The sequence below is a fragment of the Rhodamnia argentea genome, chromosome 2 (genome assembly GCF_020921035.1).
Source record: "Rhodamnia argentea isolate NSW1041297 chromosome 2, ASM2092103v1, whole genome shotgun sequence".
NCBI classification, from domain to species: Eukaryota; Viridiplantae; Streptophyta; class Magnoliopsida; order Myrtales; family Myrtaceae; genus Rhodamnia; species Rhodamnia argentea.
Genome location: NC_063151.1, coordinates 18254212 through 18270750, shown reverse-complemented (window position 1 = coordinate 18270750; position 16539 = coordinate 18254212). Strand labels below are relative to the sequence as shown.

Below are 16539 nucleotides of genomic sequence, written 5' to 3'. Positions count from 1 at the left end.
ATACAAGAATAGGAATTACCTCCAAAGACCATGGAGGTTGAACTGAAAGAGCAAGCTCAGCTAATTGGTTCAGATCAACATTTTTTGGGAGGAACATGACCACTTTGGAAGCAATTTTTTTGGCAACGTTAAATAGGAAAAATCTGCAGAGTACATATTAAAGCAGCAAAGTTAAATAATCAGCCTCGAAGGTGCAAAAAGAAGTCGAGATAACGATGATGCTCATAATATTCACAATATAACAGGTTCATTTTGCTTCGTACGATTTAGCCACTCACCCATCATGCGGCTTGAGCATCGTCTTCATGTTGTATGTCTTTACTTTGGTATAACCAGGAAAAAAAATTATATATTTGTTTCATAAAATTAAAAAAATGTGAAAACTGTTTGACCGACTGCCCACCGTTGTTACCGTGGCCCGCCCACCGCCTCCATCGCCGGCCCCCCACTGCCGCCCACCCTCCCACCTATTGAATTTCACGAATCAAGTGGAATACACACTGGAGTATACATTTATACATCGCGATAGGCTGATCATCGAGCAACAAGTTCAATGCGAGGATTATTTTCTCAATTTCGAGTTGAATGTGAGGTTCACAACCGCACGAGGTTGCACAAAAACTACGAATATAAAATCACACAAACAAGACAAAAACACTCACGTAGTCCAAGAAGGACCGAAGAGAGGATTCTCCCCGAGTAGTTGGAACGAGAGCCTCCCGAGGAACTTGGCGACGTAGCTGCTTTCGAACCCAACAAACATCGTCACGATGAACACTGCGACGTTGGCGATGACGATCACCGAGACCAGCCACGACGTCCACTGCCCGTCGGAGTAGCAACAGCGATTCGCGTAGTATGCCGTCCGGTTGTAGCTCCCACTAGGGTAATTGGCCGGGGCGAGGCCCTTCCCGCAGCCTTGCTCGAGATCTCGGCCCGACATGGCTCGAATTGAACCTAATTTGAAGGGAAAAACCAACCTGAATCTGATTCACCGCGCAAACCACCATTTACTCTACCTTGAATCCAAAGAGTTCTCGAAGGGTAACAGCATTGGCCAGGTGGGCGGACGGCGGCAGCGGCGGGTACTGGGTTGGTGGCGATTGCGTAGGGCGGGCGGGTGGCGGTGGCGGGCGACGGTGGCATGCGGACGGTGGGCGGTGGTTTACAAGTGAATAAAAGTTATATTACAAAGCTATAGGTTACGGGTCGAAAATGGGTCTAGTTAAAACCCATATTCGAATGGGCTTTATAGGCCTAAACCCATATTTGACCCATTTTTTAAGTTTGTTGAACTCATATTTAACCCAAATGAATAAAAGTGAGTTAAAAAGTGGGTCAAAGACCCGTATTGACAGCTCTACTAACTGTACACAATAAATTTTCAAACAACACCCATAAACCTTAATGTTCCAAGAAGCGCCCAAACACCAATCCACACGGAAAGAGCAGTTCGATATTACCAAAAATCGAATGTAGTCGTGAGTCATGCCCAGATCAAAATCGCCACTTTGCACCGAATAAATAGGGGATTTGCCAAGATGAATGATAATAAGCCTACCTATTGACATATGCATGCCTTACTGCAAAATCGGCTAATGCCTTAGTGAAAGAAGGAACCAGTGAAATCGCCTTCTGTTGTCTTCGGTTTTGAAAATCACAACTTGAAGCGCCGAGATCAATAGAAACCGAGTTCGAGTGATTTAGTTGTAGCCGATGTCGTTGGCACCAAGGAAACGCCCGGCGGGACTCACCCCAGTGCACGGAGTTTTAGTCCCCACAAGTGCACATTGTTGGAAGTGCCATTGTCCTAAGGGTAGCATAGATTTTCCTTAGATACAATCTTTAATAAGATCACATCTTATGAAGTGCTGCCCCCACCACACCTCCCCTTCCCCCCCCCACTCCCTCCTCCCCCTCCCTTTTTTTTCCTTGCAATCATCTGTCGGGCTTCGAACGTGCTTTGCTTCAATTCCGTTGTTTACCTATTTGTTGCCAAGCAAAATACAAACGTAGCAAAAACGAATCACATCATGAGTTCTAATATTGAGAAAATCATTTGCCTTCCCTTCTTTTTTTTTTTTTAATCCCCTTTAGGATTTGTCAATTTTCAGCTCAAATAGACCCGATTCAACACGATTTTTTTGACAAATGAAACAAAGTGATGAATTCAACGTAAATGAACTTTTTTTATTATCATTAGATAGAGTTAATATTATTCGGTAATACCATTCGATAGAATCGCAAAATATAAATTCATCACGAGAAAAATAGGCTAATTCCCTAAGGCTGCGTTTGATCATCCGTATTTCTAGTCAGAATAGGACTTGATAGGATAGGATAAGAAATTTAAGGATTTTGTCTATCTTTTGTTTGGTGAACTATGGATTTAAAGTAGGAACGAGATTGACTCTATTTTGCTGAAACATTATGATACTTCAAAAATTATTTAATGATAAGTTCCGATGGGTGAGTTATTGTTGAGCATATGTTTTTGCCATCTAAATTCAAGCACAACATCAACGGAATAGACCCTATAGAAGAGAGAGTCTTGATTTAGAGTCGAATCCTTTGAGAATGACCCATTGACATTGCTCATTATATTATCGAGTAAGTAAGCAGGTGCTGAAAATCTAATTACTAGGCCTCTTTTCACACTTTGAAGATGCATTCATGCAAGTTGTCCGAGAGATATGCTTTGAAAGTGGACGATCAATCTCGAGTTATTCATAATATGTCGAGACCCCGTAGTTTGTTACATCATCTCTTAAAGGATAAGTTGCGTTTTCGAAATGTTGTAAAGGGTCAAGTGGTTAAAAAATGAGAGACCCGATCTCTTATCACGTGAAAAAATCCTTAAAGAATAAGGTCGTGGAGATACCCAGCTTTGCAACTGGAGACCCTAGCCTAGTGTTGCCGGAGAAGAGGCCACACTTGACGATCGTCACCGTCGGAGAGGCGGGCGGATGTGGCGGAGATGCGGCCCGGTGTGACCGAGGCGGCCCAACGTGGAAGAGAGGCGGTGATTGTGAGAAAAATCCGGTTCTTCTCATGTCTGTTCTCTTGAGAAATCCTATCATCGTCTATCCCACCCTCTTCCCTATGATAGTTTTATTCGGGCTATATTCCTCTTTGTCATATCCCGAACAACTACCAAACACAAAATATGATAAAATATATTATATCATAACTTATATTCTAATGACTAAACGTAGCCTAAAAGAACTTGATAACTTTAGGTTCAAGCTCAATTCTGCTCTTATATTGACAAATCTGAATATACTCGTGGCGATTGCTGGACGCATGTATAAATTTGGGATTGGAGTAAAAGTTGAATTTTTTTTCGGATGAAAAAATTGGGAGTGGAATTATCATTGAAGTTAACATTGGTTTTTTTTAAAAAGGAAATTAGGGCCTAGGGGTATAAAGTCGGCAATAATTGAAGTGCTAATGGGATATGAAATCAGTAAAACTCAAGGAGAAAAGGGAAGCAAATATCCTAATACGAACGAAATGGGAGAAGGCTGATATGATGGAGTAATTTACGGTGAAGCATGTGTCAGATGCACTGCCTGGACTGTTTCCTCGTCAACCTGACACTTGTTTTTTTTTTCCTTCAATTAAGTACTTGGTTTGTAAAGACTAATATATTATTATCACTACGAATAATGTCATTGATGTCTGCTTCATGGAGCATGAATAATATAAAAAAAATATGTTATTTAAATTAATTATTTTTATCTCTCAAAAAATAAATAAACGAAAAAATATTTTTAAAGTCTCTCTAAAATTTTTGGACATAAATTATTGTCGATTACGAAAATATTTTTCGTCGATTAATTAAGTCAAGCGATACAACCGATCATTTTAACAAAAATATTTTTCAAATTATTCATTTTTATGCTAAACAAACGCACACTTCAATTTATTTGGAGGACGATCCCCATTAGTCTCTTTATTATACGTAGTGTATATTCAAAAGCTAGTTTCCCTCGCTTTATATGTCCCGACCCATTTGAAAGTTGCATAAAATAAGCTTGGATCGAACCAAGTGAGAAGTTTGATTTACCCTAACTCTAGTGCGGGTCCATGATATGTACACGAGGCCTGGAAATTATCTTTGAGGCTCGTGAATTTCACATCGTGGTTCTCGGAACATTACAAAATATTTTATGAACAATCGTGCAAAAGTTTAATATATTCTGCGTTGATTGTTTAAACTTGTTCTATTTTAAACCAGATAATCCCATCAAGTTTTAACCACTTGAAAATACTTACTTTGTTGACATTTTCAGTGGTTTTTTTATTCTGACCGGCTTACATTATTTAGGTTGCCGGTCGAATAGTATCGGGACTTACATTATTATTATTTATGTACCGTATGATCACTGAACTTTAAATATGTGTGTATATATACACATAAATAATGTGTGTGTATATATAATGTAAGTACATAATCATAGTACCCGGCAAGTGATAAATGGGGCTACAATTAATGCCGGCCAAAAGCGTGAGCTATTTTCAATCTGGCAGGTACGTTGAGTACCTGAGTGACAGGTGATAGCAGAAGGGCTTTAACTATATCATTGACTTTGTTGCCCCGCACGGGACCTTTCTTATTTTCATTTGGAGATAATAGCACAATGGCTCCAGTACCTTGATCCAATATACAATATAATTTATAATTTTAACTCAATATATAATATGATCTTTAAATTTTTAATTTGACTAATTTGATCCATAAAATTTTGAAATATGTTCACCTTAATCCCTCAGAGACCATATTAATAAAATTAAAAGTTTAAGATCTATACTGCATATTAGGTCATAATTCAAGGATCATTTGTGTCATTTTGTTATTTTCATTTATTTCTCCTGTAAGTGCAGGTGTGGGAGAATTTTTTTTCCTTCAGCAAAAGAATAGTGCTTAAAAATATTGAAATGGATTTAGCAAAAAATTATTGTGCCAAACTCGAATTATATTTTCAACCACGCATAATTGTTTAAATATAAAAGGGTTTTTGCTAACCTTATTTAGGTAAAGACAAGGTCTGAGATTGTGATCTATTTTGGCCTGCTCTCAGTGCTATACAAGCGTTTAAGTTTACTAAGTGGTTTTCTCAAAATAATTTATTAAAAAGTTAACTAAGTAGTTTCACTGTTTCTGTTATATTTTCAAGAGTGTGAAACACTTACGATATTTTATAAAGACATCATCGAAGTCGATTGTCCCTTTTCACCCCGCTGCCGATATATATTAAAAAAAGAAGAAGAGAGAGCGAGGACTTCGGATGGGATCCGGCTTTCAATTAGTCACATAGACTGGCAATTTAGGTTAGTGTGTCAACATTGTAGTGTAAGGCTCTCCAATTTTATTAAGATTAAAACCTCATAATCAATGCATGTTCAACAAGAATAATCATTTCAAAATCATGTCTATTCCAATTAGAGTTGGTGATCGATGAAGGCATTATACCATATCCGAATCTTGCATCTTTTATTGGGTCGATTTCAGAAAGAATACTCGACTCTCTTGAAACCTCGTCATTGGATTATATACTAAAGAGTTAGCTAAAAGAAGCTAACCAAATGGTTATATTTGTTCCCTCAATGTTTTCAGGAGTGTGAACTTCCTATCATTTGTATTTAAACCAAAAAAGAAGTTCGGATAGGTTCAAACTTCCAATTAATCACATAGACTAGCAATTTGGGTTAGTGTGTCAACATTGTGCTCGTAAGGTTCTTGAATTTTTCTTAAAGATCCAAAACTCGTAATCAATGTCAGTTCAACAATAAAATCATTCTAGATTAATGTCTATTCCGATTAGCTTGTTGAGTGATTAAGGCATTACAATTACACCACATCCGAAACTTCTGTCCGAATCGTGCATCCCTTGTTGGGTCGATTGATTGACTCCCAAGTATTTGTAATGATATTCTCGTTCACCTAAATTCTATCCCACCCAGATACATATACATTTCACGTAATATTATTTTATTTATATGGTCCGGAGATGATGAAACTAAAGATTAAAGAGGAGACATCGCTCGCAGGTTTGTTATGTTCTCGTTAATCAAAGCATCGGTCTCTTGCGATTTCTAAGCCACGGATTAGGTTGTTCAGTCGCGATCACCCAACTAACAAAACCACTTCTCGTCAAATCTCAATCATATCTTTGCTGTCTTTGTCTGTCCAACAAGACCAAACGGATTAACCCACAAGCGCGTTTTCGAGAGAAAATTAATAAAAAAATATTAAACCTTTTATAATTTTTATCGATTTAGTCCTAAATTTTTTAACTTTTGTCGATTCAATCATAAACATTTTCTCCTTTTATCAATTCATTCCTATTGGCCGAAAATTGCTAACATAGACCTCGATCGTCCCATGTGACACAGCCAAGACTATAGACGCTTTTTAAATTATATATTAATATTTTCTTTTCATTTTTGTTCCTTTTTTAACCCCGACCATCACAAAGCGTCAACCTTTGCCGGCATCAGGCAAGGGTCGCCCTCAACGAATCGGGCGAGAGCGGCCCTCACCGGCCTCGGATGAGGGAAGCCCTCGCCCGGAGACCGATGGTAGTTGAGGTCGGGTGGAGGTAAATATAAAAGAAAAAAAATGAAAAAAATAAAAATAAAAATTAATATTATTTAAAATTATCCACCCCACCGCTCGTGGTGCCACAAAAGGACGACCGACATCAACATTAGTAATTTCTGACCAATAGGACTGAATTGGCAAAATGTGAAATGATTGATAACTAAATCGACAAATTTAAAAAATTTAGGACTAAAAATTTATGATTTTTTTTATAATTTTCACCTTGAGAAATTATTAAGTGCTTTCGAAGCACCGGCTCAAGGTCGTGTTGGGAGCATGGCTAATCATAGGGTGAAATCAGACATATGTTCGTCCCATTGTAAAGAGCATGTCGCAACGCTCCCAATTATCAATGACATTTCCTACTCAGAAATCATCATGAGCAGACCATGTAAAGAGCGTGTCGCAACGCTCCTAGTTATCAAGCGAATAATTTGCCCGGATCCTATGGCTTCTACCGAGTTCAGGGGTCATCAATCTAATCCTGTTGAGCATTGGCTAGACATGTCATTCGACAGGACGGGAAGAAAAAGAAAGCACCAAACCTCACTTGAATGCGAACCCCACATCTTTCTTGCGTTGTCACGACAATGATAACACTGAGTTCCGGCAGTGTTCTTCGCCCTCGACATTGTATTTTATCGATCATATCGGTTTAGAATACGAGTATGCCATGCAACAGGACAGAGACTCTACAGATAAGCTTAAAGAGGTGGTTGCCATGTGTTACAAAATTGCAATTTTCACTATGGCATTTCCATAGTCGGGTGTTGCAACTTATAGGGACAACACCATGATCCATAATTTCAATAAGTTTCCCAAGAACTGTAGATGACAGATCGTTCCAACAGTGGACAAAGTTAAGTACACCGATTGAGCAGAAGCATTGGTTGGTAATTCTTAAAAATCGACAGTGCTGCCATAAGACATCCATGACATCCAAAAAGGGTTTTCGATAACTGTACATGCTAATGATCTGAAGAAGAGACACTTATCTTCATGCGGCCCTTTAACCCACCATCTCAAAACTAATTTTCGTGGCTATTTTCTGCAGATCTCTGTGTTGCTGAAGTAAGCAGTCACTGCCTTTAACTTACCATTCAAGTAGTTCTTCTCGACCTGAGACCAGGGAACGTATCAGAAGAAAGAGAGCATAAAGCATTTCAGGAGACTTTTACATGAAATCAACGACGTTTCATTCCCCTTAAAAACTAACCCACCAATCAAACATATAAGTGTGAAACCGCAAATTATAACCAAAAGAAAAGGAGTGTAACCAACATTCGTCTCAATGCCCCCTCAAAAGCCAAGCTATCAAGCAGGAGGGAGGAATAATATCATCTCCAAGAGGCGGATGGGGCACGAAGCAAGGGTAGAGATTCGCTTGGTGATATCTTTCAAGTCCATAAACCAGGTAAAGACAAAGCATGTGACAATTCAAGAAACTCATCAAATTTTCTTGAGAAAAATTGGCCCAAAAAAAAAAAAATTCCCAATTGGCAATGCAAACACATATAAAGCCTAAATACAGAGTAAAGTCGTCCTCTCCCACAGCATTAACATGACAGAGAAATAAGTGAAGATAACGACCCTCTTGTAAACAGACATCCTAGGAAAATATGAAGTCCATAAGCGCCATCTTAGCTATCCATGTCAGAAAGAACATTTGATGCTGTCAACTGTTTACTGTTGATGAGTAAGAACCCAAGAATTTTCAGAAAAGGGATGCATGATTTAAAAAAAGAGATGGAAAATACTTGTCACATACTGGGCATCCTGATGATTTCGTCCTTAAAGATACCTGTTAGTCCTATACATACATTAATACTGAATATACATAAGGCTCAACAAAGCCCTTTACTTAGAAATGCATCCAACATAGTTAAACCTCATAATCTACAATTCAGTTTGCATTTTGTAGCCTGTGAGGTGAGAATGTATTCGTACTAAGAAAAGATACGAAGAGCAGGCCTTACAACCGGGATTGAGAGTCAACCAATGTCCAAATATTTGAAATGGATTGTCGTTAATAAAGAGGAGTGCATACAAGAATAGGAATTACCTCCAAAGACCATGGAGGTTGAACTGAAAGAGCAAGCTCAGCTAATTGGTTCAGATCAACATTTTTTGGGAGGAACATGACCACTTTGGAAGCAATTTTTTTGGCAACGTTAAATAGGAAAAATCTGCAGAGTACATATTAAAGCAACAAAGTTAAAAAATCAGCCTCGAAGGTGCAAAACGAAGTCGAGATAACAATGATGCTCATAATATTCAAAATATAACAGGTTCATTTTGCTTCGTACGATTTAGCCACTCACCCATCATGCGGCTTGAGCATCGTCTTCATGTTGTATGTCTTTACTTTGGTATAACCAGGACCGCCCCAAGGAGGTGACAAGAAGACGGTATCTGCCTGCAATAGAAGAGAAAAGAATTTACTATAAGCATGCCGAAGGATAAAAATCTCAAAGTATTTATCCCAAAATCCTCGGATTTACATTAATCTTTTAATGCTCATAAGGGGTCCTCAATATATGCTTAACATCGAGAGACTGAACAAAATATATATATTTGGCCCCAAAAAAGCAAGATGCATAGCCAAAGTTGAAGTAAATCCCCTTTGGAAACTGAACAATGTATATAATTGGCCCAAAAAAGCAAGATGCATAACCAAAGTTGAAATAAATCCCCTTTGGTTTTGGCCACTAATTGAGGAGATTATGGTTTCAGACTAAGTAAGAAAAAAAGGGAGGAAAGCTCCTTGTCTCTGGAAACAAATAAACAAATCTACACACACATATGTACATATATGTATGAAATTGCGATTCCAATCTCAGGAAGAATAAGACAAAGCGCGTTAAGACTTCAAGAATTGGAAGCAATAACTGTCATACATCTTGTATCCTAAGCAATAAGGCGGACAAAGACACTTAGGGGATAAAATTTTGATGATCATAAGAAAGGAAATGATATTGATGGGACAATTTGCCACATCCATACATATGGAAAGGCCACAGACTTTTCAATACCTTCAAGTTCCGCGCCAAAATGAAGAAATCTCCTTTTACAAAATCTATTTCACCATCAACATCATACACGACGGCATTATGTTGTGCATATTCAATCTTCTTTGGATCGATGTCGACTGCTATTACGTGTCTGCCCCTGAATTCATAACAACAAAAGTGAAGCTTAAGTATTTTCATGTTTGCATACAGAAGGTTGAACATAGTAAAAGAAAGACTATAACCCCACTTGACCATAACAACAGCATCAAGGTTCTCATCGATTTGTAAGTAGGATAAGAACCGAAATGAGACAAATGGAAAACTCATTATCTGTCTCTTTTTCTTGATCGCAGGTCATTGTGGATGCTTTTCCCGGAAATCATGTTTGAGCATAGGCATCATGAGGCAAACTTCTGTGCGAACAGTTGCTAAGGAATACATCAACTTGAAGATTTTACCATTACACTGCTTCCTGCAGGAATTTATTGTGGATGTATTTTCTAGAGATCTATGCAATTGCTTGAAACCAACCCAGGAATGGCTTGATGTCTGCACATCTATATTTGGATCAGGGTACGGACAGCCTAACCTTTGTACAGTTAAGTTCTAATGTTCAGATGCATATTATCTACCAAAAAGAAGGAAACTTCAATAACTGTCGCCTTAAAAACTCAAAGAACTCAAAGAATGTGAATGACAAGATGAACGAACAAAAGTATGGTACGGGTGTGGTGGTGAAAACTACAATGATTGGGTGAAGTCTTATCAAGTTCTTAGGAAATCTGAAAAACAAGCATTAAAAAAAAAAAAAAAGTCCTTACCAAAAAAAAAAAAAACATAAAAAAAAGAGGTCTATCGTACTGTTTGAGGACTCACAACTCACAAGCTCTCCCGAAAGGTACCGTGCGTTCCCTTGCTGTACAGGAAAATTGGAGATCAGTGTTACAGGTGACAATTCCCTTTTGGCTGAAAGATTTGCTATCCCCTATATCCACCACCTAATCCAGAACAAGACTATATTTCACTCATACACACAAATACGTAAAACTTCAACCAGAAACCCACAGAAAAGAAGAGAAAAGGGTTCTTACATTCGTGCAAATTGGATGGCATTCCCACCGACTCCCGTGAAACCATCCACTATAATTCCACCACCACAACGAACTGCGTGATGCCTAGCAATAGACTGAGGAGTAACAGAAAACCATCCTTCCTCATCCATTTTGATACCTTCATCAAATCTTGAAAAGAGGAGATACCTCTGAAACCAATATTTTTCAATGACGGTGCAGTACTCTTCACTCAGAGGAAAGCTCAGGTCTGCAAGATGCAACATCAAAATGATATCAATTACTCAACAACAAGCCCATATTAGCCTAAAAATTCTCTAGGGAAAGTAGTGAAGAAACTTATCATGTCAAAATTCAGATTGTATTAAATACTGAAGTCAAAATGCAATACAAGTTGAATAATATAGCGGATTACAAAATGAGTGGAACTGCTCATTTCCCCCCAAAAACAAACAGATATCAAATAGGTGAGAAATCAATTCTGTTCATACAGCTTATACCATAACCTCCAAATGATATCTCAATCATATAATTAACGAGGATGTACAACTGAAACATCAGCACCCGACTGCAGGCATGGAATAATTTCCAGTTTTGCACAGGCTGCATCCTCTAATTTCTAAAGACTACATGCTAATTTTTTCTCATTAACCTTGTGGCCTGCCCAACATTCACGCATCCTCTAAAACAAAAAGCACTAAGTAGTATCAAAAGAATATCAGAAAGTGAATAGCTGACGAACCTTCATTGATATGCAATGACTTCCTTTGTATCCTCCTATTTCTTGCAACTGTTTTCAATTTGCTTTTATGAGAGCCAGACAGTGAATGCAAGTTATCTAGAGAATCCCCAACTTCCACCAATAAATTATTCTCCTCAAGAGATATTTCGGATGGGCCATTCGTAATGCTGCAAGAAGAGAGATATGAGATGCTAAAACAGATAAACAATCATCAATAAGTTGTAACCGAGTAATTTGTCTCAACTATTAACATTTTACACTTGATATAGGCAAAATGGGTCACGAAGACAAGCCAATCAATCAGAATATAGTTGTAATGCATAAAATGAACTCTATAGCAGACACAATGCTATCTTACCAAGTATCATACAGACATAAGCCTCCATTAATTTTTAAAATACGGTCAATAACTTGGATGAAAAATATCTTTACGCCACTCTGCCACATTCTAGACGAGTTGCACTTTACTTAAGTTCGACAAAGGATTTGTATGGCATTCTTTCAGCACAGAGGTCAAAGGTTTGAATATCAATGTTCTCTCTATTGTTGTTCTGTCCAATAATTGACATGCTTACATCCCCACTCCATATGACATGCGTAATCCCAACTTACCAGCAAGGGGAAACATTAAAAGATATGATGATTATTACCTTCTGATCAAACACTCTAAATAGATATATGCACTACTTGATTATCTTCCAACCAAGGAGGTAACTTTCAAAATGTATCGTAAAAACCATCAGTATACTTTTTATTATCGCAATGATGTGGATTCACCATTCTGTAAAGGTTGGCCAGCACTACAATAAAGGCCTTCTTAGGTTGGAGAACACTCTTCGTGACAAAAGAATCAAATGCCAAAATTATTGAATTTCCTGGCCAACAGTTGGAGCCATATATATAAAGCATAGTATACGTGAAACACAGCATGAGGATGTAACCACAATAAACAAACACTTGAAGCAGGAAAAGAAAGATGGGAAAACTAACTAACTAGCTAACAATAAGAGGAAATGATGAGATTCACACATTTGACTAATTTGTAATGCTATGTTAGACAAACCGTTTGCGGTAAAAGCAATGAAGAGTGTTAGGAAAAAGTCCCACAAAGTATCACAACTACTTCTAGCCACTTAATTAATAGCTTAGACAATCAAATGATCTAAAAAAAAACAATTTCCACATCATACCACAACTGAAAATAAGTAAGAGACTAAGTCTTTACCCTCATGTCGACAAGTTCTTCTATTTGTAGACCACGGCCTTCAAAATAATTTTTTCTGGATGAATATGTTTTCCAACAATAACCTTTAAAATAATAATCCCTATTTTACCTGATATGACCTAGTCTTCGTGAAGTGGCATCTTCTCTGCAATCTTTCAAGATGATGGAATCACCTTCAGCAAATGGTTGACCAAGTAATTTATCACGATCCATGGATGAATCTACAGTACGCTGAAAAACACATGTATCTCCTGGTACCAAACAAACACTAGAAACTGAAAGGCTGACATCTTGCTTAGTCAACTCAGAAAGCCTAGCATTGGACTCTGGGTTCTCAATAAATGCGGCCTCTATATCTTCCATCCCAGGCGGTGGAAGCCATGTTGACACCTGGGTTGTACTATTATAATAGTAATTTCTCTGATAGAAAGAGTCCCAGCACACAATCCAGTCTCCACATGAGTTGCCATTACATGAGTTGCCATTGTTGTTTGGCTCCTGTTGAAGAACCTCTGTACTTTGGCCAATGGCAACCTCTTCCAATGACCGAAGGTTCTCATAACTGTCGCAATGTGTCATAACAGCTTCAACATGGTTTGCAGGTGAAATATGGTCTAACAAATTGGACTCTACTTCGCTTCCACTGAGTTCTTCCCTGCCACGGTCAACAAACGCTTCAGTTGAAGGACTTCGTGACCAAAGTCCACCTCCAGCATCAAAGTCTTTTGTGTTAGGATTAACTGCCAAGTTATTCTTGGGCACATTATCAGTCAGAGCAGCATGACAATTCTGGCAATCAATTGCCACATCTGATAAGCCAGGGCAAATTGTTTCATTGCTGACACAGCTGATCTCAGCCGACTCTTGTTCGTTATCTAATGTGGAACAAAAGATCCTGGCATCCACTGCATTATCATAGCAAGGGATCTCACTTTGGCCGGACACTGACATGGAACATAAAAAACCACTGGGATTATCATGAATAACAGTGTGAGATACAACAACGGGCTCACTCACTTTCAGAAATCGAGCTCCTTCATTCTCAATTTCTTCTTTTCCATAATCATGCTTCTTATGTGTTCTCTTTTTTCTCACTTTAGAAGTTCCATTCTTCTTCTGAAAATTGAAAAAAAGACATTTCGAGCAGATCAAAGTATTAGAAACAGCAAATGGTAAATCTCACGGTACCTTGAGAGAGAGAGAGAGAGAGATCACATAGTTTACTTAACCCCTGGTAACAGAATTTATAGTTTGAGCAATTCTAAAATGGTTCCATGCCAAGTTACACCGCTTACTCAGCATTTACTCCAACCTTTCTGTTAAAGAACTCGTCATAATTCTAAGGACAGGATTCCCAAGAAATATTCTTATACAATATCATCAACAGTATAGCAGGCTCGTTCACTACATATGGCAACATTGAGTTCACCTGACTTAAAGAAAGGCTACCCCAGTAAAAAATATTTCCTGGAATCATTTAGTTACTTGATAAGAAAGAATTCTCTTCAACCTATAATTTGATGGTAAATTATCATTTTTCCCAGATTTTCAAGACACTGTAGTTTACAATATTCCAAAATGCTGTCATAGTCCGCTATTCTTCTACTCCATTTTTTGGAATGGTTGAGCAAACCCTATTTCAACCCCCAGCAATGACAAATCTCTAAACTTGTAGAAGAACAAAGCCAAACATAGTTAATTACCGAAGCAACTACCAACATGGACACAATATTTGGACAAATGAATATCAAGACCACAAGGCACCGCAACTTGATAATCCAAAATCCTCAGTAATAGCAAACGCAAAACTAGAACAAGAAATTACCTCCTTACTGGTCTGAAATGCAAGTGGAAGACCAAGCTCGTTCATCTGTCTGATGAGTTCCAAGTCCTCTGGTAAAGGACTATAATCTGGAGGGAAAAAAAACAAAGAGCAGAAAAGGGAAGAGAATTTAAGCAATTTGTGATCATTGAAAAAGCAAGATTACCTACGACATAGCAACTTCTTCGGCCACATAGCAAGCTAACACAAAAGGGAAACGAGGGAAAGGAAAAAAAGAAGAAAAAAGAACACTTGCCCGGGGAGGTAGAGAAAACGTTTGAGGCGACATTCTCGTCGCGGTGAGGCGGATTCTGCATCGAACCCAACAAAGAAAAACATCAGAATCCTCCAACTAGGTGCAGCAATCAGAGAAGCGGGAGATGCAGTATAGGTCAAGAGCAAGACGAAGCTTACACTGGCTCCGGCGGAAGGCGGAAGTTCTTGCGCCGACGAGGGGCCGTAGTCCCTGGAAAGAAGTAGAGCAACTCACGGTCAGACACGCGCGCGCCCGCACGGACGGACACACACAAAAGGGAGAAGGAGAGAGGGAGAGAGAGGTAGACCAGAGAAAGACTTGAGTGAGCTTGAAGAGAGAGCCGAGAGCTCTGATAGCCGGAGCGGCGTCTTCTCCTTCTCCGTCGAGATGTCGAGCGTCCATTTCACTCGCTCCCTGAGAAGTACATACAAGAATTCACCCAAAGGGACTGGAGAAACGAACAGGGTACTGAAGCTCGAAGCGGGGATTTTTATAGGGCGCGGCGTCGGACCTCGCCGTGTTTCGGTCTCAAAGACAAACAGCGACCGCCCCAGCGACGAAACTAACAAAACGCAACATTCTCCCAATTAAACGACGAGCTAACCCACGATATGGCTTCGACACAACTGCAAAAAAACACACAACCTGGTGATTCGAATTTTGTCCTTATCTTTCTGCTAAAAAAGGAAAGGGATAATCACACGGATGGTACTTTGAATTTTGATTTAATACGTAACGTAATCCGTTAACTTTTAATTAACCAATACAATCCCTATACTTTAGCTTGATATGTAATGTAGTCCTTAAATATTTAATTTGACCAACATGATTTATTAACTTTTGGAACATATTCAACTTAATTCCCGAACTATAAGATGATATTTAATTAATCAAGAAAAAAGGTCTAATTGAGCTTAGAAAGAGCAAACGAGCACAAAAGGGCATTTTTATTATGAATTATCTCAAATACAACAGGGGTACAATTACCATTTACAAACATTTTTACTTTTATTCAATATACATCATCAAGTTGCCAAACAATAATTTAAAATTTAATATATTTTTATTTATTTCCTTCGACTTAATAAACTTAATTAATCAAAAAAAATTAACTAAAAACAAAAAGCTCACAAAGGAGGCCGGCCAAACCCACTCAACGGGTTGGCCAACCATTTGAGGACTAAATTGAAAAAGAAATGTTTTCTCATGGACCAAATTTCAAACATCTCAAACATACGAGAAGAAAACAAGAGAGCGAGAGAATCTATTTAGAGAGAGAAGCCTCAGAGAGAGAGATCAAAACACGAGAGAGAGAGAGAGAGAGAGAGAGAGAGAGAGAGAGAGAGTCTTGGCCGAGAAGCTTCTATTGAGTTGAGACATCGCACCATCACCGCCGCTTATGTGCCCCAACACCGCCACCGGTTCCTTTGCAGAGCCAACCCGCCCGTGGCAATAAGGCGGCGAGGTCGACCTATGCCAATGAGGGCAAGTCTCACCATCGCTAGACGAGATATGGTGAGGCAAAGCCGACCTTGTTCAACGGTAGTGAGGTTATGCCTCGCCAGCCCTCTTGCCCGCCCTCCCCTTTAGCCAATCGCCTGCTCAATGATAGTGAGGTCACACCTCAATAGCCTCATTGGCCCCTCGCCACCCTCTCCTTTATCCGGTCGCTAGACTTGACGACCGGCAGGAGATAGAATGAAAGAGAAAAACAAAGCAAATGAAAAGAATAAAAGGAAAACAAATAAGCAAATAAGTTCAAAACAAAATATATCATTAAAAACTGTTTACGATTGCACCGACTAT

General features: G+C 38.7%; 1 protein-coding gene across 2 annotated transcripts; it reads right to left on the bottom strand.

Annotated features, from left to right (window-relative positions):
- Positions 1 to 7335: 7335 nt before the first annotated feature.
- Positions 7336 to 15268, bottom strand: LOC115747853. 2 transcript variants are annotated; one of them, XM_048274896.1, is made up of 11 exons: positions 15041 to 15268; positions 14892 to 14943; positions 14734 to 14788; positions 14481 to 14566; positions 12765 to 13771; positions 11431 to 11597; positions 10710 to 10938; positions 9640 to 9775; positions 8929 to 9023; positions 8670 to 8793; positions 7336 to 7726 (listed from the first exon to the last, which is right to left on the bottom strand). In XM_048274896.1, the coding sequence occupies exons 1-11, from the start codon at positions 15133 to 15135 to the stop codon at positions 7649 to 7651; spliced, it is 2124 nt and encodes a 707-aa protein (XP_048130853.1). In that variant the 5' UTR covers positions 15136 to 15268; the 3' UTR covers positions 7336 to 7648. The 2 variants fall into 2 exon arrangements, with proteins under 2 accessions (XP_048130853.1, XP_030540017.2); XM_030684157.2 differs by having other exon boundaries at positions 14481 to 14548.
- Positions 15269 to 16539: the final 1271 nt, after the last annotated feature.

Coding starts and splice junctions, on each gene's coding strand:
- LOC115747853 (XM_048274896.1), bottom strand. CDS start 15,135: ATGGACGCTCGACATCTCGACGGAGAAGGAGAAGACGCCGCTCCGGCT. Junction 14,944..15,040: donor CTCACTCAAGTCTTTCTCTG/GTCTACCTCTCT, acceptor ACTTCTTTCCAG/GGACTACGGCCCCTCGTCGG. Junction 11,598..12,764: donor CGAAGACTAGGTCATATCAG/GTAAAATAGGGA, acceptor CTCTTCTTGCAG/CATTACGAATGGCCCATCCG.